Here is a 25,965-nt window from a genome sequence, read left to right on the forward strand (position 1 = left end):
TCTGCTAACATTCCCTTCTCTCTGCTGCCTCATTTTTCTCCTGACCCATTGTGGTAGCCTCCTAATGAGTCTGCAGTCTCTCTGAGCCCTCCTCCAACTCACAGTTTAGTGATTTCCCAAATCCATAGGCCTATGCCACCACCACCCCTCACTACGCTCTAATGGCCTATGACTTCTTGGGATCAAACACAGATTCCTCACTTTGGATTTAAAGTCTTTCACCAATTGATTCAAACTTACATTTCTGACCATTTTATGCCTTCATCCCCTCCATGGATTCTACTATCCAGCTAAGCTTGCTATCTTTTTTCTGTCTCCGTTTTGTGACATTCCATCTTTCAAATCAGGATCTTTGCTCCAGCTACTTTCTATACTTGGAAATCATTCCTGTTGTGCCTCCTCTATCCCCTTTATCACTCAGTTCAGGCACCTTCTGCATGAGGATTTTCTCTCTTTCCCCTCTCCTGTGTGTGTGTGTATACAGACACACGTGCATAGTATATATTACATGTGCATGCGTATGTACACACACACACACACAAACACACATACATATATGCTGCTCCTTCAATAGAATGTAAGTTCCTTGGGGACAAGGCCTATTATTTATATTTTTGTCTTTGTATCTTTGGTGCCTGGCACATGATGAATACTTAATGAATGCATATTATTTGACTGATTGAACCATTCCATTTCTTTATCCAGCTTTATTAAACTCTGAAAATTATTCAGGAGAGCAGTGTTTTAGATGCTGATGTATCGATAGCAGTTGATATTTTGTGTAAGAAAGAATAAACAATGTAGTCAGTGTAAAGATCAATGCACTTGGAATCATTTACTAGCTGTGGGTAACTGGGGTAAAGTACATAACTTTGGGATGCTTTGGTTTCCTTGTCTATAAAATGGGAATGATAAATGCATTCAAATTTCTAAAGAAGTTAAATGAGTTACAGGAAGAAATACTCAATAAAACTATACTAACAGGGGACCACATCTTTCCCTCCTCAGAACTTAATAAATCTAACCACAAAGTAAACAAGAAAGAAGTTAAAGAGGTGAATTGAATTTTAGGAAAGTTGGATATGGTAGACCTCTAGAGGAAAGTGAATGGGGATGAAAGGAATATACTTTTTTCTCAGCAGTATATGGCACCAAAAATGGGGATGGTAATACTTGTTTTCTTATCTTTACAAGCTTATTGGGAAGATAGGGCTTGATTAGGTTCTCACTGGCATTGTTAGAATGCTTGAAGATTTACATACTTAGTACTTTCCTTATACTAATTGGGAGTACAAGCATTTTATCCCTCTCATATAAATAAGTAAATTTGAGGCTTAGAGAAAGTAAATAAATTGCCCATAGTCAAAGAGTCACAACCTGAATACACACTACTGTGATTTGGAATCTGAAGCTATTCCCATCATCCTGTGCTGTCTTTATCTGGGCTTCCTGCTAATCCTGCCAGATATTTCTTTGATGAATTAACATGTGTTCTTCCTCTCAATACTCTCGTTTGTTTTTACTCCCTCTCTAGTCCCCCTTTGACCCAGTTCTTCTTGGAGTGTGGAGGACTGGTGAGAACTGACAAGAAACCAGCCCTATGTAAAAGTTACCAGAAGCTTGTCTCAGAGGTCTGGCACAAGAAGCGGTGAGTGTGCTTCTGGTTCAGGCAGATGAGGGGAGAGAGAAGGTGGCCCCTCAAGTTCTGACCCGGGAGGGAAATGGATGTCAAGTTTTTTCTTTTTTTCAGCTTGAATTGGCTCTGTGCTAGCTTTGTAAATGGGGTAGAATTTAGTCATTTTTCCATTTTCCTTACTTCAAGTCATTTCCCTTGAATAACTTCCTGGTGGGATAGGGACAGCTTTGCAAAGAACTATCTATCTGTCTTCCAAAGAAAAGTCCAAGATCTAAATGAGCCAGACCTAGGTTGTGTGAATTCATGGCTTTTTCAGCCATAGTCTATAATTCTTCAGTAATTTAAAGAGAGTTGATCTCGCTGTCAAAGGGAGCTAACCCATACTGGACATGCCTTAGGCAGGCCTCTGAGACTTTAGGTGCACAACAGGTAATGACTTCAATAGATGGAGGGACTTTGGCATTTCATCATTGTTGGCGCCTTACACTGATGAAATCATAGATTTTGAAGGAAAAAGATTGTGGGAACTTTTACAAGGAAACTGGTGTACTCTGCCCTCCCTCACTTGAGAGAGGCATTGTGTTGTAATCATCAGAGTCCTGGCCTATCAGTTCCCAAGACCTTCTTCAGATTCTGCTTCTGACACTTCTCTGAATCTGTTTCCTTTTCTCTAAAATGGGGACATTTTAGAGAATATAAAGGACTGTAAACTTTAAGGCACCATAGAAATGATAGGTATTATTCTTTATAATGAATTTATTAATAATCATCATTTCTAGTCCACAAACTGATAAAATTTGATCAATTATTCATGTTTCTTAGACGCTGCTGATAATAGTTGATACCATGTATGAGAAAGAACAAATAATGTAGTTAGTGAAAAGATCAGCCCATAAACTGCAGCCAAGACCTCTTCAGTAACTTGGAGAGCCTTAATATTGTCCTTTTTGGCTTGTACTGTTCACTCTTGTTACTACGGCCTGGCTGAGAAGATGTGGTTTAGATTGTTCCATTAAAGACAAATATCTCTCCATATGCAGACTTGTGTGACTCCTGGCCCTGTCTTATTCTGAGTGATCGTGTTGTCACGGGGGGAGCAAGATAAAAACTGTCTCTTCTTTTTTCACAGGCCCAGCTATGTGGTGCCTACCAGTCTCTCCCATGGAATCAAGTTGGTCAATCCCATGTTTCGAGGTTATGCACAGCAGGTAGGCCAGCTGAGAAGTCCAGTGTAAAGCCCAAGAACTTTAACCAGATTTAGTATTAAGAAATAGAATATGAACATCACTTATTGGTTGAATCCTGAAACAAACTTGCAAATGATCTTTCTTTTTTAACATATAGAATTGAAATTAATTTGTTATAATTTTAAAGGCATTGAAACCAATCAAACATTTATTAGGCATTAACTATGGCAAGGCACATATAAGGAACCCCCAAATGGGGTGAAGAATCAGCATGATTAATCAACTAAACATCACTACCAACATATACTGGTTGTTGTGCCAAGCACTCAAGATAAAACAAAAAAATGTAAAAATAATCTATTTTAATGGTGGAGGATACCATGTACATAGATAGTTACATATAAGTTACATATATGATACATGATGAAAAACAAATACATGGAACAATAGATGGCAAACAGCCTTGGAATAATCCAGAAAAGCATCCTGAAGATGCCAGGTTTTTTGTTGTTGTTGTTGTTGTTTTAAATTTTCTCCTTCCCTCCATACTCTCCCAGCCGTTGAGAGAGCAAGAAATATGATATCCATTATACATATAAAGTCACATAAAACATTTTCATATTAGCCACATTGGGCCTAATGAAATCAATTAAAGAGAAAATAATATGCTTCGATCTGTGTTCAGAGTCCATTAGTTCTCAATCTGGAGATGGATAACATTTTTCATTGTAAGTCCTTTGGAATTGTTGTGGATCACTATGTGTTGATAAGAGTTTTTAAAGTCTTTCACAGTTGATTATCATTATGATATTTCTGTTAATTATAAACACTGTTCTTGAAAGAAATGATTATTTCTTTCTTGTATTTAACAACTAATTCTTGAATTAGGCTCAAAATTTTTCTCCTTTTCTACTTTCTCATTCAGAAATAAGTCCCTGTAGGTTACTCAAGTGGCCTTTGAAGTGCAGGGCTAATAATGAGAGAGAGAACCCAGATCTATTCAAAAGGTAAAATTAGGTTATACTCCAGTTCCCTTATCTTAACTCTTAAGTGTATCTTTGTTTCAAATGTATCTTATAAGCAACATATTGTGGTATTTTGGTTTCTAATCCATCCTGCTGAACACTTCTCTTTTGTGCATGAGTTTACTTCATTCACATTCATAGTTCTGATTGCTAACTCTGTATTTCCTGCCATCTCTTCTATTTATACCTCTCTTTTTAACCCTGTCTCCTCCTCAAAAGTCTCTTTTGTTTCTGACTCCTGCCTTTCTTAATTTACTTTCTTAGCATCGCATCCCATTCCATTTCCTCAACCCCTTTTCTTCCCAGTTCCCTATTGAGCAGGATAAGTTTCTCTATGTATGTGGATGTACATTTCTATCCTCAAACCAGTTCAAATAAGAATAAAGTTCATGCATTGCTTACTCCTCCTTCTTATCATCCTTTCCATTGTAAAAACTCTCCTTTGTGCACTTCTTTTATGTTAGACAATTTCTCCCATCTTCTCCCTTGTTCTCCAAGTGCATCCCTTTTGCTCATACTTCCATTTTTCTCTTGAGATCATCCTAACGTAATAGACTGCTCAATTATGTCCTCTTAAGTACTTAGACTTCTTTTAACTGCCCTAAAGATACTAATTTTCTTGGAGGTTACATGTATCATCTTTCTATATGGCAATATAAACAGTTTAAGCTTATTAAATCCCTTATGATTTCTTATACATCTTTACTTTTTTTATGTTTAAGTCTTGTGTTTGAATGTCAAATTTTTTTATTCAGCTCTGATCTTTTTGTCAGGATTACTTGAGTTCTCTTTCATTAAATATTCATCTCCCTTAAAATTATACTCAGTTTTTTGAGTAGGTTATTCTTGATTTTGATCCTCCTCCAGAAAACTACATTCTAAGCCTTCTTCTCTTAGATAGTTGTAGCTACTAAATCTTGTGTGATCCTGACTGTAACCACAGTTAATGGTATTTGAGTGATTTCTTTCTGACTATACTGTTTTCTTCTCCTCTCCCCTCCTCCCCCCTCCTCCTCCTCCTTCTTTTTCCTCCTCTTCCTTTTTATTTACAAGATATATGCATGGGTAATTTTTCAGTATTGACAATTGTAAAACCTTTTGTTCTAATTTTTCCCCTCCTTTCCCCCTACCCCCTCCCCCAGATGGCAGGTAGACCAATACATGTTAAATATATTAAAGTGTATGTTAAATATAGGTATATATGTCCATATAGTTATTTTGCTGCACAAGAAGAATCAGACTTTGAAATAATGTACAATTAACCTGTGAAGGAAATTTAAAATGTAGGTGGAAAAAAATAGAGGGATTGGGAATTCTGCATAGTGGTTCATACTCATTTCCCAGAGTTCTTTTGCTGGGTTTAGCTGGTTCTATTTATTACTGTACTTTAGTTCATCTAATTTAGTTCATCTCATTGTTAAAAAGAGCTACGTCCATCAGAAATGGTCATCATATAGTATTGTTGAAGTATATAATGATCTCCTGGTCCTGCTCATTTCACTCAGCAGGAGTTCATATAAGTCTCTCCAGGCCTTTCTGAAATCATCCTGCTGGTCATTTCTTACAGAACAATAATATTCCATATGTACTGTTTTCTTCTTAAAAGCTCTGGATTCCAGCTATTATATTCTTGGGAGTTTTAATTTGGAATTTTTTTCAGGAGAAGACTGGTATAATTTTTAATTTCTACTTTGTCCTTCTTATCCAAAGATATCTTTGCAGTTTGCCTTTATGATTTCTTGAAATATAATGTTTAGGCTTCTTATCAATTATTAGATTATTTTGATGATTACTGCTTTGTAATACAATTTGAGCTACCTTCCTTTTTGTTTTTTCATCAATTCCCTTGATATTCTTGACCTTTGTCCTTCTAGATGAATATTGTTACTATTTTTTCTAGTTCTATAAAATAATTTTTGGTAATTGGATTGGTATGGCATTGAATAAGTAAATTAAGTTAGATATAATTGTCATTTTTATTTCAGCCTATCCTTGAGCAGCTGATATTTCTCCAGTTGTTTAAATCTGACTTCACTTGTGTGAAAATACCGAAAAGTATTTTGTAATTTTATTCACATATGTCTTGGGTTTGTCTTGGCGGGTAAACTTCCAAGTATTTTACATTATTAGATTCATTTATATGTAATCAGCAAAAATAGCTCCTAATGGTTGTTTTTATTGCTAGTGAATTTTCCTTTTCATTTTTGATAGTATTAATTTGGTTTTCTTCTTTTTTAAATCAGATTAGCAAATGGTTTATCTGTTTTATTAATTTTCTTAAAAAATGAATAGCTCTTAGTTTTATTCAGTGCTTTTCTTATTTTGAATTTTATCAATCTCTTTGATTTTCAAGATTTCCAATTTAGTTTTCAGGAATTTTAAGTTTCTTATTTTTTAAAAAAGTTATGTTCAATTTATTCACCTACTCTTTCTCTGTTTTATTGATATAAGTGTATAATGATATTAATTTTCTTCTTAAGTACTAATTTGATGGTATCTCATAAATGCCAGTATATTGTCTGATATGTTCTTTTATCCACTTATTCTCTAAGACTAGATTATTTAGGTTCCAATTAATTTTTAATCTATTTCTATGACTCTTTATTGAATGTAATTTTTATTACATTATTATCTGAAAAGGATGCATTGAATATTTGGTTGTGAGTTTTTTATATCCTAACATATGGTCAGTTTTTCTGTTAAGTGTTATGCACTACTGAAAAAAAAGACATATTCCTATGGTATTTGAGTGATTTCTTTCTGACTGTACTGTCATCGTCCTTCTTCTTCTTCCTTCTTCCTTCTTCCTATCTAACTCTTTAAAAATTCTCTTCATCTCCTTAACTTCTTTATTGTTTATTTTTGGAACATATTTTTCTAGTTCTGATAGGGGAGAGTTGAGGTCCTCTACTAGTATGATTTTACTATTTATTTCCTTCTGTAATTCATTTATTTTTTGTTTAAGCATTTAAATGCTATACTATTTGGCACATATATGTTAATATTGATATTACTTCATTGTAGTACATTTTAGCAATTGTTTCTCTTCTTATCTCCTTTAATTATATCTATTTTTGCTTTTGCTTTATCTGAGATCTTGATCGCTACCACTGCTTTTAAAATTTCAGTTGAAGTATAATAGATTCTGCTCTATTCTTTACCTTTACTTTGTATGTGTATATTTCAACTATTTCTTGAAAACAACATATTGTAGGATTTCCATTTTGTGGATGACTTAATCACATTCACTTTCACAGTTATGATTACTAACTCTGTATTTTTCTCCATCCTGCTTACTTGCCCCCACTATTTATCCTCCTCCTCTCTCTCTCCCTTTCATCCTTTCCCTCAAAAGTGTTTTGCTTCTGACCACTACCTTCTCAAATCCTCTTCCCTTCTATCAGCTCTCCTCTTACCCTTCTCATTTCCTATTTTCTCCCAGCACAAGATAGATATTTTCCCATTTATTTAATATTTTATTTTTCCCATTTACATGTAAAGCAATTTTAACATTTGTTTAGAAATTTTGAATTTCAGATTCTTTGTCATCTGCCCTCTCCATTTCCCCCACATTAAAAGACACATGTGGTTATGCAAACATTTCCATAAAAGTCATGTTATGAAAGAAAACATAGATCTTTCTACCCCCTCCCCAAAAAAACCCTCAAGAAGAATAAAGTTTAAAAAATTCTTCACTCTGCATTCTTACAATCAGTTCTTCCTCTGGATATGGATTGAATTTTTCATCATAAATCCTACAAAGTAGTCTTGAATCATTGTATTGCTTAGAATAGCAAAGTTATTCACAGCTGATCATCTAACAACATTGCTTATTACTTTGTACACAGTATATTTCACTTTTCATGAGCTCAAGTTTTTTCTGAGAACATCCTGCTCATTATTTCTTATAGAACACCAGTATTCCATCATACTCATATATCATAATTTATTTAGCCATTCCTCAATTGATGCGCCTCTCTTCATTTTCTAATTCTTTGCCTTGAGAAAAGGGCTGATATAAATATTTTGTACATATAGATCTTTTTCTTTCTTTTTTTTTTTTTATATCTCTTTTGGGACACCTACATTCCTAGTAGTGGTATTGTTAAGTCAAAGGGTATGCATGATTTTATGGCCATTTGGGTATAGTTCCAAATTGTTCTACAGAATGGTTATTATTAGTTCATAATTTCGCCAACAATGCATTAATGTCTCATTTCCCCCACAGTCCCTCCAACATTTGCTGTTTTTAATTTCTGCCCATTAGTGAATACAATAAGTGTGAAATAATACGTCAGTATCGTTTTAATTTGCATTCTATCAATCATGAGTTAGAGTATTTTTTCCATTTGGCTATTAATAGCTTAAGTTCATCTGAAAATTGTTCATATCTTTTGATCATTTATCAATTGGGGAATGGCTCTTAATTTTTTATAAGTTTGACTCAATTTCTTAAATGTTTGATAAATGAGACCCATAAGATAGATTTCTATACCCAACTGAGTGTTATATTATTCCCTCTTTGAGCCAGTTCTGACAAGAGTCAAGTTCAAATGTTGCTCCTTACCCCTCTTTTCCCTTGCCACTAATTTGTCCATTCTATGTTTTCCTTCTTCCTCCTAGTGCATCCCTCTTTCTCATGTTTTAATTTTTTTAGCTATACTATCACTATATACTTGCATCTTTTATGTATGCTTCTATCTACCCTAATAATGATAAAATTTTTAGGACTTGCAAGTATCGTCTTCCCATGTAACATTTAAACTTATTGAATCCCTTATGATTTCTCTTTCCTGTGTAGCTTTTTATGTTTCTCTTGAGTCTTGTATTTGAAAGTCAATTTTTTTTTTATTCAGCTCTAGCTAATATTCATCAGGGATGATTAAAAGTCCTCTTTTTCTCTTTAAATGTCTGTTTTCCCCTTTAAAGGATTATATTGTTTTTTTCTGGGTAGGTGATTCTTGGTTGTAATCTTAGCTTATTTGCCTTCTAGAATATTATATATCAAGTCTCCACTCCTTTAACATGAAATCTGCTAAATCTTGTAGTATCTTGACTATGGGTCCATGATATTTGAATTGTTTCTTTCTGAAGTATTCTCTTTGACCTTGAAGCTCTGAAATTTGTCTATAATATTCCTGAAAACTTTTGTTTGGGTATCTCTTTCAGGAAGTGATCAGTGAATTTTTTCAGTTTTTATTGTACCCTCTTGTTCTAGTATATCAGGATAGTTTTCCTTGGTAATTTCTTTATGACCTTTTGCTTTTTAAAAAAATTTTTTTTTGGTATTTTACATTTTCTTCTCTTTTTTTTCATTCTTTTGATTTTGTTTTATTGTTTATTGATGTTTCATGGAATCATTAGCTTTCACTTACCCAATTCTAATTTTTAAGGAATTATTTTTTTCAGTGAGCTTTTGTAACTCGTTTTCAATTTGGCCAATTCTACCTTTTGAGGAATTCTTTTCTTTGGTTATTTTTGTACATACACACACACACACACACACATATATATATTTTGGTAATTGGCTATTGTTAGGGGTAGAGGAAGGAAGAAGTCTTCTCATAGTTTTCAGTTCTTCCACATTAGAATCTAATAATTAATTAGATAATCTAATAATAATCTAAGAAGAGGTGTGGTCACTTGCTGGCTTGTACTCTAGTCTGTGAATAACCACAAGTATCTTTTTCTGCCATGGAAATGTGATCAAGGTCCCCACTCCCTTAAAGCCCCACATTCTAGTGTTCTAGTGCTCCTTCTTGTCCTGGCTTTGTGACATAGAACCATATATATGGCCAGTGCAACAGAGTGCTGCCCTCAGTGCCAGCAAAGAGTCCCCTATAATCTCCTTCTGTTTGGTTGTCCAACCTCCATATTGTCTGTGGGCTGAGAACTCTGGAAACCATCACTGCCATTTCATTCATTTCCAGGAACCTGCTGCTAGAGCGTGGCCTGTGCTAGAGTACACTCCACTCCACTTTCACTCCAGTGAGACAGATCTTTTCTGCTGACTTTTTGATTTTTCTTGGCCTGGATAGTTATTTCATCCCATTGGTTCTACCACCCCAGAATTCATTTTGATGTGTTATGTTAAAATAGTTTAGAGGGGAATTTGGAAGAGTTACAGCAAATGCCTGTCTTGTCTCTACCATCTTTAATTCTGATTTTTAAGGAACAATTTTCTATAGTAATTCTTGTGCCTCTTTAAAGTCAACTTAATATTCTTTTCATAATTTTCTTGAATAGCTCTCAATTCCTTTCCTCAATTTTCCTCTATTATTTGGTTTTTATTTTTTTTATTAAAGCTTTTTATTTTTCAAAACATATGGACAATTAAACAATCAAATCAAACCAGTGGGAAAAAAAAAAGAAAAAGAATAAAATGCAAGCAAGCAACAACAAAAAAGAGTGAAAATGCTATGTTGTTCAGTTCCCATGGTTCTCTCTTTGGGTATATATGGCTTTCTTCACCATTGAACAAATGGAACTAGTTTGAATCATCTCATTGTTGAAGAGAGCCACATCCATCAGAACTGATCATTGTATAATCTTGTTACTGTGTACAGTGACCTCCTGGTTCTGCTCATTTCACTTACTATCACTTCTTGTAAGTCTTTCCAGACCTCTCTGAAGTCATCCTGCTGGTCGTTTCTTACAGAACAACAATATTTATTATTTGGTTTTTCAAGTCTTCTCCTTACCCCTGCCTTTTTTTTTTTTTTTTTTATCTCTTTAATTTTTTCAAGAATTCTTGTTGGGCTTCTGTCTAAACTTCATTTTTCTTTGGGGGACTCTACTTGTAGATAATTTAAAGTCCTTAATTTTCTAAGTTTGTATCTTAAGTTTTTCCTGTCATCATAGTTTTTAGATGTCATATTTCTTTTTGTTTGTCTGCTCATTTTCCCAGCCTGTTTCTTTCTTTATGTTAGAGTTAGGCTCTGTTCATCTCTGGGGGAGAAGACTGGCCTGAGCTTCAGGCCATTTATGTTCTGCTGCTTTTATCACTGGATCTGAGGACTGGCCCCACCCCATTTGGAGTTTTCTTGGCAAAGAGTCTGAAGTGGTTATTTGTTTTTCTAGCTTACTTTACAGATGAGTAACTAAGACAAACGGGTTAAATGCCTTGCTCAGGATCATACATCTAAAAAGTGTCTGAGACCAGATTTGAACTTATGAACTCAGTCTTCCTGAGTCTAAGCGCAATGCTCTAGCCACCTGCCTGTCTACTACTCCCTTGAAATCATGAATGGAACCTCTCTCCTCCAGCTTGGAATTGTAACCCAGAACTGAGGAATGGGCAATGAAGAGTCCAAATGGTGCTTGAGCCTGCTAATTCAGGGTCCCCTGGAATCTCTTTCTGACTCAGTGTTCTGTCCCTTTACCATCCTTGTGTATTGGACTCCAGGTATCCCTACTATTGCTGCCTTCTACAAGACCCACAGCCAGTAACTCTTCTATTGTGCTACCAACTCCCACCTCTCTTTCTTAAGTCTTTGTAAGCTACTTTAGGCTGGAAAAAGGAGTCAGGGTGATTTTATTGTTGGCTTTTCCTTTTGATTTGGTATTTTATGTGGTTGGTTCTTTAGAGAGGCTTTGGGGGAAGTTTTAATTGTTCACTTAGCCATTTTGACTTTGCCTTCCCTTTAGAAAGTTGTTTGGAACTGAGTCTTGAAGGAACCTCTGCTATTAAGAGGTAGAAATGAGGAGAGAAAATATTCTGGGGGTGAAGGATGGACAGCAAAAAGTCCCGTAGACGTGAGGTTGTCCAGTAAGGTTGAACCATAGAATATGTAGAAGAAAGAGATGTATAACAACTGGAAAAATAGGGTGGAGCTCGTTTGGGGAATGTTTTAAATATGAAAAAGAGGAAGTAAGAGTCATTGGAGTTTATTGACTAGTATACTGGCCTCTGGTTTAGGAAAATTATTTTGACAGTTGTGTGGAGGATAGTTTGAAGTGGGGGAACACTTGAGTTAGAAAGCCCAATTAAGCTGGAACTTGACATGGGGGAAGCTAGGAGGTAGAGATCGGGAGAAACAATTACAGGCATGGGGAACAGCCACTGGAAATGCCTATAATCTGAAGACTGAGTGTCTTGTTCAAGAAAAAGGTAGAAGAGCAACCAGCTTTGCTGGATCACAGAGAATTTTGAGAGAAGGCAAGATAGGGACATGGACAGGTTATGAAGGACTTGTTTATTTTCCTTTTGTGTTTTTAAATAATAGCTTTTTTATTTTCAAAATATATACAAAGATAGTTTTCAGCATTCATCCTTGCAAAACCTTGTGTTCCAAATTTTTTTCCCTCCTTTCTCCTCATCCCCTTTCCCATAGAGACAAGAAGTAATCCAATATAAGTTAAGATGTGCAATTCTTCTAAATATATTTCCACATTTCTCATGCTGCACAAGAAAAATCAGACCAAACAGGAAAAAAGAATAATAAGCAAACAACTAAAAAGGTGAAAATGCTATTTTGTTATCCACATTTAGTTCCCATGATCTTCTTCTTGGCTGCAGATAGCTCTCTCCATCACAAGTCTTTTGGAATTGGCCTGAATTATCTCATTATTGAAAAGAGCTAAACCCATCACAGTTGATCATCACATAATAGGAAATCATGCTGCTGATCATTTCTTATAGAACAGTAACATTCCATTGCATTCATATGCCGTAACTTATTGTGCCACTCCTCAACTGATGGGCATTTACTTAGGTCAGGAATTTGAGAGAGAGAAGGAGGTTTGAGGTTGAAAATGGGGGGGGAGGGAAAGAGGGAGAGAGGGACAGTGTGTGTGTGCACATATGCGTGTGTGTGTGTGTGTGTGTGTGTGTGTGTGTGTGTGTGAGGGGGGGTGGGGTGGGGAGAGATTCACCTGGCAAGACCTGCACTTTAGGAAGATCACTTTGATAGCAGTGATGAGGAATGCAGCAGTGGGGACTTGTGGCAAGTAGAGCCACCCCCAGACTGCAGTCCAGGCTGAGATGATGTCGGCTTGCCCCCCAGCATGTGGTGCAGAGGAAAGGAGGCATGTGCAGGAGATGTTATGGCAGCAAAGTCAACAGATCTTCAAGCAGAATGACTCTGGGGGGCTGAGAGAGTGAGGGGTTGAAGGAGGAAACCGAGGTTGTGCCCTGGGCAACTGAGGATGGTGCTGCTCTTGACTATAGTAAGAAAGTTGGGAAGAAGGGGGTGGAGGAAGATAATGAGTTCAGTTTTGGACTCCAGCTAAGGAGACCAAGAAGAGGTCTGCCAGGAGGAGAACAAGAGAGAGCTGGGTCCCCAGAATCTAGAAAGAAGAGAGAATCAAGGAGGACAGGGCTATCAGCTGTGTCAAAGGTTGAACAGTGGTCAAGAAGGTTTGAGAAAGGACATAGATTTGGCAATTAACAGCTCACTGGTGACTTTGGAAAGAATAGTTTCAGATGCATGAGGAGGTCAGAAGCCAGAATGTGTGGAGTGGAGAAGAAAGGAAATGCCTCTATTCCCTTGTGGAGTTAGCAAGTTTATTCACAGAGGTTACTTAGATGGGAGAGGGGGAGCTACAGGATATTTGAAGAGGGATGCAAAGATGTAGTCCATTGGGATAATGAGTTAGTTAGGAAGGTGTAAAATAAATGCCTTACCCATAGTGAGCCCAGGTTTCTGCCCTCCACTCTGATTTGTAAGGCATCCAGTTTGCACAGTTTGATGCTTCTCTCCAGGTTTGTTTGGCAGCAGTGTAGGAGCAAAGGTGCACGCATGGGAGTGATCCAGCCTGAGGCTTAATAGCAGGGCACGATCTTTGATAGAGTAAGGGGGAAGGAACTTGAAAAAATAGGATGAAGTGGAATTGAAACTGGTTTGCTAAGAAGTCTAGCTGAGAAGAGAGGAGAGGTGGCTAGTTCAGGGGTGATGGCATTGGAAAGAACTTTCAAAGCAGTTGATGTATGTAAAAAGTTGAAGTCACTGTGAAAGTTGGATGAAGATTCAGCTAAAGAAACTAGAAAGAAGCAGTCAAACCAGAGATATGAAATTCTGAGAAAGACCTCCAGAGGAAGGGAGTAAAGAAGAGCTAAAAAATTAGAATTTTAAGATCTTTAAATTCGGTAATTAAGAGGTCCTTAGTAACTTTGAAAAGAACACTTGTGAGTTGAGTGATGAGTTTAGAAGACATGATGAGTAGTTGAGAAGTGAGTGACGGAGATGTCAGCAGTAAGCACACACAATTTTGGCTGTTCCAACGTCTGTTTGACTACAGTGTTAAGCCAGAAGCATCAAAACATTCTCCAAACTTTGACTGAGCTGATATTTCCTTGACTTCAAGCTCCTGACCTTTGCCTGCCTACGGCCTGTGCTTTTCATTGCTAGAATGGAGTTTCTTTAAATCTAACAGGAGCCCCCACATTGATCCTCACATACTTGGTGCTAATGGTTCAATCTTAGGTTGTGTCTATAATGATTTTAGGGAATCTTTGCATTTGGCTGCTGCCTTGGAGGTTCCCATGTATTTGTACTGCCCTCTCATACGCCCTTCCTGTTTTAACTCCCATCAATCAGTCTTTGTAGTGAAGAGCTATAGCCATTTTTCTGTCCCCATTGAAGCTATAGGAAAGGGACAGAGTTCTTCATGCCCCAGAGAGAAGCCAGGCTTAGAAGAACTGGATCTGCTTATTCCTATTAGTCCTCATCTCCTTTCCTTAGGGAACTCTGTTTCCTTTTTGTTCCTTTTCGCTCCCTTTCTGGAGATTTTATTTTAGTTTCAACTTTTAGTTTTGGAGGAAATGTAGACAAGTTCTCTGCTAAGTATATTCGTACTTATTAAATATTTGTAGGAATTTTAATTAGTGATGTATTGAACATTTCAGGAATCTGGTTTAAAAAAAAGTCTGCAGGTGCACAACTTGTGGGGCCACTATGGGTTTTTAAATCACCTTTCTGTATAGCCTGATGGATTACATACCTCCTCTGATCCTTCAAGTCAAGTGAGATAAAAATGTTATTCTTTGTAACAGTAGGTTTCAAAAAAAAAAATGCACTCCCTTTCATTGCTGTTTCCCTTTGGAACTTTGAAGGATGAAGGAGCCTGGCTGCCAGTTTGTTGTCTGAAGCTGATCCATTCACGACTTATTTCTCTGGATTTCCAGGTTGGCGCTAGCTGTCATTCGCCGCCTTGGCAGAATCAGAACCTCTGAAAAGGCAAAGGACTGTCCAGTGAGCCCCCCACACCCTAGTACCATTTCTCGGTGTCCTAGAGGACGGAGGGGCTCACTCTTATTGTTGATTGGCAGGACACCCAAGAGTTCCTCCGCTGTTTGATGGACCAACTACACGAAGAGCTCAAGGAGCCAGTGGTGGCTGCTGGGAGGGACTCAGACTCCAGCGATTCAGAAGAGAAGCGCGAGGGCGACCGGAGCCCTTCAGAGGATGAATTCCTCTCCTGTGACTCCAGCAGTGATCGGGGTGAGGGGGATGGGCAAGGCAGGGGGGTGGGCATGGGCAGCACCCTGGCAGAGACTGAGTTGCTGATCCAGGATGAAGCGGGCAGGGGGATTTCAGAGAAAGAGAGGATGAAGGACAGAAAATTCTCCTGGGGCCACCAGCGAACTAGCTCTGAGCAAGTTGATGAGGACGCAGATGTTGATACCACCATGACCGCCATCGATGATCGCCCCACGGAAGCCCTTTCCTCTCCACGTTCCACCAGCCCATGTAGGACACCAGGTACAGATTCACAGCCCAGAGCTCCTCTGTTTCTGACGGGGATGGTACAGAGGGAAGAGAAACCTCAGTTGGAAAGGTGAAACACCATAGGTTTGTGGCATCCACTCTCCCAAAGAGGTATCGCTTCTCCCACTGTGGTGGTGGGAAAGGCAACTTGTGATACAGAGTTGAGAGCAGTTGATGTGTTCTTAAATTGGGGAAATAACTGGAGGTGTGGTTTGATTGCATTTATGGCACAAGAGAATGTTCTTCCCCCTCAGGCACACTGTCAGTTGATGGCTATGTAGGCAGGACAGTCTTGCCTCTGAAATCACTGGGAGTCCTTTGGATTCACAGCGGGGTCTCTTTCTCTGCCTAGAGCCAGATAATGATGCCTATATGCGCTGCTCCTCACGCCCTTGCAGCCCTGTCCACCATGAAGCGCACGCCAAGCTGTCAAGCAGCCCTCCTCGCTCCAGCCCTGTGAGAGTGGGACCTTCCTATGTGCTCAAGAAAGGTAATAGTCTCCAGAGGAAAGGGAAGCACAGAGGATGTTGTTCTCTGCAGGGCTATCATTGGAGATAGCTGCACTTGCATTAGTATCATCTCTGATACAGATCAAGAAAAAATTTTTAAATGTGTATGTATTCAAACAACTCTTCAAGATTGGGAGAATAATCAGAATATCCTTAGACTGTCAGTCTGTCAGCAGGGTACTAATCCATCCATCCTCTTTGCTGAAAGCTCCCATCTGGAGACTCAGTAATTCCTCTGTTAGCTTTTCCTTTCTAGACTTCATGGCATTCCTTTAATCTATCCTGTTTTCCAGCTCTCATCTTTTATGTTGTCTCCTGGATATTCTCCTGCTTCTGTACTTTGCAGGGTACTGGAGCTAGACACTATTCCATGTTAACTTGAATTTGGGAAGCACCATTCTTTTCCAGCACTGAGTGCTTCTCAGGCATTATTTTATTGCTTTGTGAAATAGGGGAATCAGATTTAACCCCATTTTGCATTTGGGAAACTAATGTCCAAAGAAGTTAAGTAAAATTCCTTGTCCTGAGTCATGTGGTAAGCCCCTGATGGGAACCAAGACTTGCATCCCAATGTTCTGATTCCCTAACTGGGATTTTTTCCATCTCTACTATACCTCTGTAAATGCCTGTTGACAAGGGCTTTCTAGGCAGATCTGATCTCTTGGGGCAGGTGATACACACCTCTTGGGTTTTCTTCTCTAGCTCAGGTGTTGGCTGCTGGGAAAAAGAAGAAAGAGCTTCGCTACCGGAGTGTCATCTCAGACATCTTCGACGGCTCCATACTCAGCTTGGTGCAGTGCCTCACCTGTGACAGAGTACGTCACGTGCTTTTTAACTATGAAGCTGCTGCTGCTGCCGATAAAGTACTAAAATAGCAAGGCTTGTTCCTAGGATACCACACCTTGAGACATAATCATTCTACTTTAAATTGTTTTTGATGAAAGATAGTGTCTCATACTTTTTTTCCTTTATCTGATGCAAACTAATTTTCTCATACTTACAGTCTACTTCCCCAAAACGGCTTTTAAGCTACAAAAAAATAGCAGGTAGAAAAAATGGAAGTAGAACCCATGACTCTAGAAGCAGGAGGTCACCGGACATAGATCCAAGTGACTCATCCATAAGGTTTTTGTATTTTAAATGAAAAGCATGGTGATATTTGACCCAAAGAACTATGTGGCTAAGACCCTATTACTCCAGTTTCTAATGCTACTAGAAATCATATTGTTTCAATTTTAAGTTAATCAAGGTTTAATTGTAAAAGTCTTTTTTGATTGAAACAGGAATGGAAGTGATTTCAGAACAGAAATTTGGCAACTGTATTTCCTTGGTACATTCCCATAATCGTCACACAACAGTATTACTCAGGCCAGGACATAGGGCTGAGTAACACCGGAAACAAATTCATTTAATTTGCTCATGGCAGGTATCCACCACCGTGGAGACATTTCAAGACCTGTCGCTGCCCATCCCAGGGAAGGAGGACCTAGCCAAGCTGCACTCAGCCATCTACCAGAATGTGCCAGCCAAGCCAGGGACATGTGGGGATAGTTACACATCCCAGGGCTGGATTGCCTTTATCATGGAGTATATCCGAAGGTACCTTCTGTGTTCTCCCCATGAAGCATATTAAGGAATTCTTAGTATTGTTTCTTTCTTCTTCCTGTCTCTGTAAAGATCCCTGTTGGTTTTAGCTCCTTAACCACAAAGGCCGCCTTCTCATCCTTTCCGCCATATGCACACACACCACCATTTCAGATAGTGCTGTCAAATAAGGGGTCCTTTGTATCTTTTACCTTTCCCAGGTTTGTGGTATCTTGCATCCCCAGCTGGTTTTGGGGTCCTGTTGTCACTTTGGAAGACTGTCTTGCTGCTTTTTTTGCTGCTGATGAGTTGAAGGGTGAGTTGGGCTGTAGCTTTGAAGGAAGGGAGTCCAGTTCACCTGTAGAGCCAGCCATTGTTCTTCAGAAAGGCTGCTTGGTCCCTCAACTAGTGAGTGTTGCTTTGCAGGTAAAAGCTGAGAAGAACATGTAGAGATCTTGCTTTAGTAGTTTCCAGAACTGTCAGAGCATCATATTATCACTGATGCTTTGACAAAAGAATAGTCACAAATAGGCTGGTCTTCTCTACTCATTATCCCAACATAATATCCTAGAGGAGCAGGGAGTGGGAGGCAGGAGAGAGACAGTGTACAGATGTGGTTTCCTTTGTCCATCCTGCATTTGCCACAGAGTGGGCGAAGCCAGGAACCTTCCTCTGGGTACTGTATCCTCACTGCAGGCAAGGCATTCAATGCTCGACTTTGGTTTTCTGTTTCCTCAGTTCCTTCATTTCTTTCTCCCCAGGGGACAATATGTATAGCTGTGAACGATGTAAAAAGTAAGTGCTTCTTCTTTTCCTTTGAGACTTCTCCCTGACTTCCTTCCATGCCCTTTCTTTTGTCTTCCCCTTGGATCCTTTCTCTTGCCACCTCATTAAATTGAGTAATGATTAGTGAGAACCCAAAAGAAGCTTGAGGGGAAGGGAAGAGCCCAATAAAGCCTTGCCCCAGCAGTATCTCACGCCTTCTTACAGGGCTTCCCTCATATGGGGCTTTGGTGGTTTATCTCTTTTAGATTACGAAATGGAGTGAAATATTGTAAAGTTCTTCGGTTGCCTGAGGTGAGTAGAGGAAGTGCCCTGTTCTTCCTTTTGCTTCTGTCCTTCACGCTGATTGGTAGGAATGTGAAAAGAAGACCTGAAAGAGAGAAGCCATGTCGCTAATTGGTAGAAAAGAAGTGGGGTTTTTTTGTTGTTATTTTGGTCCAAAGTCTTTGAAAGCAACCTCTATGTCTTAAGGGAGGAAAAAAGCGTCTTTTCAAAGAAAAGACTTTTGATTCCATGTTCACATTATCAGTTTACTTTGCTTCTGGTTCATGATTCGGCTAAAAGCACATCGAAAGGAATTATAAATCCCAAAGTTTGAACAGATCTGCTTCTAAAGTACTTTTGATCAGATGCTGTATTTCTTTGTAAGAGTGAAGTAGCTAGTGGGATATTATAGCACAGCTTTCAAAAGATTGGTCAGTGTAGCAATAGACACTGTGCTTAACATGGCTACACTCCTAATTTCTAATTCATTTTCTTTAAAAAGTGACCAAGTGGAATTCAAATGGAGTCACTTCATCTTGATTTTATCAAATATTTATTCTTGTAGGGAATTTGAAATGGGGGTCTTTTGTCATTACTTTTCTCCTAGAAACAAAAAACTCAAAACTACCTTAACTTAGTAGATCCTAGATTTTTTTGTGAATATTCCATTTATCATTCAAAGCCTCTGTCTGAATGATCAAAAAGAATACAAGGAATCCTGACTGAAAATGTATTAAGAGACTGTCAGAAGCTTGCAGAGATTTTCTGTTAGGCTATTTAGAGCTCAGATAGTCTCATATCTGGTTGGTTTCTGGAAATACCATTTTTTTTTTGTTTGTTTTTTTCCTTTTTTAGATTCTATGCATTCATTTAAAACGTTTTCGGCATGAAGTGATGTATTCGTTCAAAATCAGTAGCCACGTCTCCTTCTCCTTGGAAGGTCTTGATCTACAACCCTTCCTTGCCAAGGAATGTGTCTCCCAGATCACCACCTATGACCTTTTATCTGTCATCTGCCATCATGGCACAGCAGGCAGTAAGTCAGTCCATGTTCCAGTTTTCAGGCTAGTCCAAAGGGACTAGTATCTTACACTATCTCTCACCACTGGTTATCCCATCTTGGAATAATAGGCTCCTTTATAAATAGCCAGACCAGCTTGCTTTTGAACTTTTCTTCCTGCTGTTGCTATTCTAGATCTTTCCCCTACATCCTCTGTGTTTCTCCATGACTCTTTTCTTTTACCATAGGTGGGCACTACATCGCCTACTGTCAGAATGTCATAAATGGCCAGTGGTATGAGTTTGATGATCAATATGTCACAGAAGTCCATGAAACAGTGGTCCAAAATGCAGAGGCTTATGTCCTATTTTATAGGTAAGCTATTTCTAGAGTGATATCCTGGGAATAGACTTTAAAAACACCTGCTCTCCATGTCTCTCCATCCATGGAGATGAATTGTGATTAGTCTGGAGTCCTGCTGCTGCATCCACAGCTGTTGACTCTGCACCTGTAGAAGGAGGAATGGTTCCAGTGCTTCCCCTTGGTGTTCATCCTTGTAGAAATAGAGTGCTCCAGTCTGTTTTTGCTTCTTATTTGTCAGGAAGAGCAGTGAGGAGGCAGTGCGAGAACGTCAGCATGTAGTATCCCTGGCCACCATGAAGGAGCCCAGCTTGCTTCAGTTCTACATTTCCCGCGAGTGGCTCAATAAGTTCAACACATTTGCTGAACCAGGACCCATTACAAACCATACATTCCTCTGTTCCCATGGAGGTAGGGCCCCATATCAGGAGTTGTTTCAATAACACGCTCAAGTTTTGGGAACATCCTTGGATGATAGCTCTAGGCCTTTCATTTTATCTTCTTATTTTTGGTAGGAATTCCACCCAATAAATACCATTACATTGATGATCTTGTTGTGATCCTGCCCCAGAATGTATGGGAATATCTCTACAACAGGTAAGATTCCTTGATCACAGCAGGGTTTCTCTGTGATCCTTCTCTGTTCTCTAATCAGAAGCCGTTAAAGGGAAGTGAAGTCCAGAATCTCATAACACATTTTGTAATGCAACAGGATTTTCTATATTGTACCATTTGTGAAATGCTAGCCTAGGAGATAAATGTCCTTTAGTCTTCTCAACTACAAAGAATTCCTGTATTTAGTTGCAGGACAGGAACACTTGGTTCATAGGGTACTCTGCCTAGTTTCCAGAAAAATCAAGCATTTCCAGAACAGGGTGGTTTGAATACTTAGTAACCTTGTAAATTGGGAAAATGCCAAGAAGCCCACCCTTTTCTCTCCCTCTTTTCTGTTTATTCCAGGAGTATCTATAGCACTTTTTCCCCCTGAAGATTTGTTGCTGCTGCTCTTACTCTGTATAAAGTTTTGGTCCCATTAAGTGCCCTTTACTTGAGATTTGTTAGTGTTCTTTCTTCATCTGGCTGTATAGGTTTGGTGGTGGCCCTGCTGTGAATCATCTCTATGTGTGCTCAGTCTGCCAGGTAGAGATAGAAGCCCTGGCCAAACGAAGGCGGATTGAAATCGACACCTTCATTAAGGTGCATAGGGGACAGAGAAAATAGGGTGGGGGGATTGTTCCCTTTCAGGTTCTGGAGCTCCCTGTCCTCAACAGATAGCTTCCTTGTCACTACTTTCAAACATCAATTTAATTCAAAAAACAATCACCTGATTAAGGCTATTGAGAAACAGCACTGGGAGAGGAGATGGAGGCCACCAAGGATTTCAGTTTCCTAATGTGTACAATGCACAAAACACTGTTTTATGTATGGGGTTACAGGCGTATATGGTTGGGTGGCCGAGGGATTATCAGGAAACTGAGATTTATTGTTGCGAAAAGACCAATTCCTTGGAATTAGAAGGCTAATCTCTTTTGTCCTCCTGGTAGCTGAACAAAGCATTTCAAGCAGAAGAATCCCCCAGTGTCATCTATTGCATCAGTATGCAGTGGTTCCGGGAATGGGAGGCCTTTGTTAAGGGGAAAGACAATGGTGAGTAGCATGAATTCTTGAACTAACTCCATCCTTCTGGCTTAGAGACACAACTCAGGCCCTTTTGAATGACGGGATTTTTCTTAGTGGTAACTGATGCTGGCTTATCAGCAAAGGGATCATTGAGATCTTATATTTGGGAGGGCTTCCCTTTGTGGAACTTTGGCACCCGCTCTGCTGATAAGTGCCTACGGCCCTAGGTGAGAACACAAGGAGTGAGAGAAAATGTGGGTATGTCTTTTCTTCATTGATCTCATCCACTTGGGAATCATGAGATCTATGAAATTTGGTTCTGGGTGAGACGTTAGTGTAACCCCTGTATTTGCTGTGGGTTTTCCCCTTGTACTTAGTCACTTCCTGTAATATTTGCTTTCTCACTTTGGGAGGTGGGGAAACAGGGTATAACCTAAATGCCACCAGTCGTGTTAAAACCTGTGCATGAAGCCCTGGCTTCTGATTTCGTACCTTCTGACAGTTCACCAGGTTTGGAAACTGTCCCTTCCTCTTGACCAATTTAATTTTAGATGAATTATGAGAATTTGGCTTGCCTATCCAATGAGGTTTTGGAGGGTCGGAAAGTCCTTCTGTTACTCTATGGAATTAAAGGGATCTGGGTAAAACTAAAACATCCCTAATGACTTCCCTGAGCCAATGTCATTTTTGTTCCAGATCCTCCAGGACCCATTGACAACAGCAAGATAGCACTGATTAAAGGTGGTGGTCACATCCAGGTGAAGCAGGGTATGTCTCAGCCTCCCCTTCCCCCAGGGCCTCTCGGGAGCTGATTTTGTCGCTTTTGTAGCTTCTGTGGTTGCTGCATCCCCTTGGGGCCTAGTAAACACTTCTGACACATGCTTCCTGTGTGTGGTGACTCCTTGCTTCTTCCCCTTCAGTATCATACTTATCTCTTCCTGGTGATTTGAAGACCAGGGAAACCTTGATTTTTGTGGACGATGTGTATTCTCTATCTGGCCCGTGCTCAGAAGCACTCCCCTTCCTCACCTCGCCCTCCTAAAAGCCCACCTTCTACAGGAAGCCATTCCTACCCTCAGCAGTGCCTTCCCCCTTCATCCTGCATGTGGCTTGTTCCTGCTTAGTTGTTTGTCTCTTCCATTAGACTGTGAGCTCATAGAGGGAAATTATTTTTGCGGTATTTATTGATGATGGGCGTACTTAGACAGCTTTTCCTAAAAAATAGAAATCGTTTCCTCCAGGTCTGTTCTTTCCTATTAAGAGGCTGACTTAGGGAGGAGAATGGGTAATGACAAAAGCAGGGCTTGAATTCCCCTTCTGATACTTAGTAACTTTATGATTTAGGTCAACTGTTTTAACTCAGTTTCCTATCTAGAAAACAGGGAATAACTATTTTGCACCCACCTTACAGGGTTGCATGTAGTTTGTAAGGCTTATATGAGAATGTACTTACAAACAATGCATAAATGTTGAATATTATTTTAATTTCTTTGGGTTTAGGGGAAGGTGTCTTTGCCTCCCCCCTTCCCCCCCAAAAGGAACCAGTGGTCACCTTAAACGGCAGCCTGATAGCATCACGGGGAGGTCAAGGACCTCAGTATCTCAGGCACTTGCTTGTTCTATTGTTCCTACTTTTGTAGGATTTGTGTCCCCTGGAACTGCACAATTGCCCTTTGTTTTAGGGGTTCCCTTTTCTCTGTCATCTCTGTTCCTGTGATGACAGTCAGTGTCCTTTCTTCTCACCTAGCAGGCATCTAAGAGAGCTGCATACAGTTCCAAGTTTGTGCACCTTCCTTTGCAGGAGCTGACTACGGACAGATTTCAGAGGAGACCTGGACTTATCTGAATACCCTTTATGGAGGTGGTCCTGAGATTGCAATCCGACAGAGCATTGCCCAGTTGCAGGAACCAGAGAACCTGCATGGGGAACAGAAGATTGAGGCAGAGACCCGGGCTGTGTGACCTCCATGGGCCAAGTTGTAAGTCACCCTGGACCAGAGCCCCATCCCTGTCTAAGGCCCCTGATCTGCCTTTTGGTGCTATTATTTTTTCTCAAAAGGGATTTAGCACCAAGCTGCCTTTAAAAATACTTTGGCACTCAATCAGTTGGAATTTTGGGTAGTTTTGTTACTGAGATCCCAAGGAAAAACAAATACCATTAATCAAGGTAGAATCTCTTTGTAAAGCAGAGACTTCCTATGAGGCACAACACATTGCCCATCCAGCAAATATTATCTTTTCAACTTTTTTTTGGTTCTGTAGGATGATCCAACTTTTCTTATAGGTTCTGAAACAAGATTGTCTCTTGCCAGTGGACGGGCGCCTTTGCACCTGAGAAGAGGCCACGTGCTTGGGAAATGCAGTTGTGTGAAGAGGCAGAAGCTCTGTGCTTCAGTGACCAGTGCTGCAACTAGGAAATACATTACCTTGCAGGCTTGATAAGGCTATCAAGACTTTGTAACATTCTTTTTGGTTTTTGTTCTGGTGGGACACAAGTTAATCATAGTTAATGTTCCTGAAGCTTTCTCTTAGCCTAGCTCTTCCAACACCACTGGCTCTTTGGGCTTGGTTTCTGTGAGTGGGTCTGGGTTCCATAGCTCTAGCCTTTCGGTCTGCCTATCTGCCATGTTCTCAGGGGATGAAGGTAGGGGAATTGCTTATTCAAAAGAATTTCCAGACCAATGTATTTGGTCCACTGTCTTTGTAAACCACAAAGAGTAACTAGAAACTAAACCTACATCGCAGCTATATTAATAGCTTCACCCTCTTACTTTCTCCATACCCCTCAGTACCGTTAGCAGAATCTCAGTTCAGATGAATTAAAAACATTTCATTATTCAGAACCAGATGCCCTCCCAGCTTGTATAAGAGAAATGCCAAATTATATTTCAATATTTTCCCATTCAACAGACATAGATTTGACTTGAGTTGCTACTCTGTCCACTTGTAGTGGAATTGGGGCATCCAAAATATTCTTCAGATACAAGCTATGGTAAGGTCCTTATTTGGTCTTAACATACATGCACTAATAGTTGCACTACTACAAAAGATGAAAGAGGGCCTCTGGTCCGAGGCGGGCCCAGGAAGCAGCCAGCCAGCTCTCCTGACCGCACTTCAGTAGGGATTCTTCTCTATTGCAGAGTAACTTGGTGGGGGGAGGGTTAGTGAGGTTTGGTGTCAGGGGAAAAAAAGTCTTTCCACTTGACTCATTTGCTCCTTGATGCAGGTTACCTTAAATGGCAGGGTGACGGAACATAACCCTCCTTTTCTCCTTTTTGCTCTTAAATACTTGTTAGCTGTGTAGTACGTTGGCAGGGAAATGGGGCCAGGACTGCCGGCCCTGGTCTGGTTCTGAAATTTATCTGTGAACTCATGTATGCTATTCTTCCTCCTTTCCCCTCAAAAAAACTAAATGCATTGTGGTCTGCCACAGAGAGTATATGTGTGAACAAAGGTCACTTTGCAGCTAACACCAAGCTCTCTGCAGGAACGTTCAGGTGATTCACCCAGCAGAGATGAAGGCTCCATGGGCTGGAGGTTGGGGGAAGGGTAGGTTTGGAACCTAAGGAGCAGGGTTGGCAGCTTTTAGAAGGAACCTTAGCCAAAATCCTAGCAGCTGTGCTGCTCAGAATACCGCAAACCCTTTGCACAACCTGTTGTGGGGTTTTGTTACATTGTTTCCCTGGATTGTTTTTCTTGTCCCATCAAGGCAGCACCAGGCTCGGGGATCAGAAAATGAGCCATGTTGGACCTTGTCGGAGCCCCAAGCTTCCAAATCTCCTGCAGAGCCTCTAGGTCCTCCGGTCCTCATGCTGTTTGTGTTGTATAAATTCTGCTGCAAAGATTGTAATAACATTTCTGTGTTCAAGTTTGTGCTCAGTGTCCTAATAAATACATGTGCATTCATCTCATGGAAGGCATCCTTTTTCTATGTTCATGGTGCTTCATATTACTAGAAGGAAAGATTAAAGCTCTTCCTTGAAAGGGGTAGATATTTTTTTTCAACAGGATTGGGGTTCTAACCATGACAAATGATTTGATTTTTTGTATTTTCAAAAAACTACCATAACCATGGCTTTCTAAAAGCAGGTACCATTTGGACAAAATGTTGTGCTGCCTTAGAAAATCTGAATCATTATAAGTTTACTTGACTGTTTTGTTTGCCCTGAAGATTTCCCCCCCACTTACCCATGGTCAGTTCTCTATGAGTTTGGGAAGGAGAATAGTGAGATGTGATCAGATAATGAAGCACTAAACAGATAACAATTTCATATTTGGCCAGAACTCAT

The 25,965-nt window shown here is 39.6% G+C and overlaps 1 protein-coding gene across 5 annotated transcripts in view; it reads left to right on the plus strand.

Moving 5' to 3' along the window:
• Positions 1-25,587, plus strand: part of USP20 (ubiquitin specific peptidase 20) — a 48,608-nt gene extending 23,021 nt beyond the window's left edge. For 4 of the 5 annotated variants that reach the window (XM_051980179.1, XM_051980177.1, XM_051980178.1 and 1 more), the window contains 18 exons: positions 1,535-1,648; positions 2,766-2,844; positions 15,118-15,550; positions 15,909-16,046; positions 16,768-16,880; positions 17,492-17,664; positions 17,871-17,965; positions 18,411-18,444; positions 18,681-18,726; positions 19,552-19,732; positions 19,945-20,071; positions 20,298-20,467; positions 20,572-20,653; positions 21,145-21,253; positions 21,601-21,703; positions 22,373-22,444; positions 23,478-23,655; positions 23,961-25,587. In XM_051980179.1, coding sequence (XP_051836139.1) covers positions 1,535-1,648; positions 2,766-2,844; positions 15,118-15,550; positions 15,909-16,046; positions 16,768-16,880; positions 17,492-17,664; positions 17,871-17,965; positions 18,411-18,444; positions 18,681-18,726; positions 19,552-19,732; positions 19,945-20,071; positions 20,298-20,467; positions 20,572-20,653; positions 21,145-21,253; positions 21,601-21,703; positions 22,373-22,444; positions 23,478-23,638 — 2,230 coding nt within the window. In that variant the 3' untranslated portion in view covers positions 23,639-23,655; positions 23,961-25,587. The remainder of the gene's footprint in view (positions 1-1,534; positions 1,649-2,765; positions 2,845-15,117; positions 15,551-15,908; positions 16,047-16,767; positions 16,881-17,491; positions 17,665-17,870; positions 17,966-18,410; positions 18,445-18,680; positions 18,727-19,551; positions 19,733-19,944; positions 20,072-20,297; positions 20,468-20,571; positions 20,654-21,144; positions 21,254-21,600; positions 21,704-22,372; positions 22,445-23,477; positions 23,656-23,960) is intronic. The other variant, XM_051980181.1, reaches the window with a different exon arrangement.
• Positions 25,588-25,965: the final 378 nt, after the last annotated feature.

The sequence above is a fragment of the Antechinus flavipes genome, chromosome 2 (genome assembly GCF_016432865.1).
Source record: "Antechinus flavipes isolate AdamAnt ecotype Samford, QLD, Australia chromosome 2, AdamAnt_v2, whole genome shotgun sequence".
NCBI lineage: Eukaryota > Metazoa > Chordata > Mammalia > Dasyuromorphia > Dasyuridae > Antechinus > Antechinus flavipes.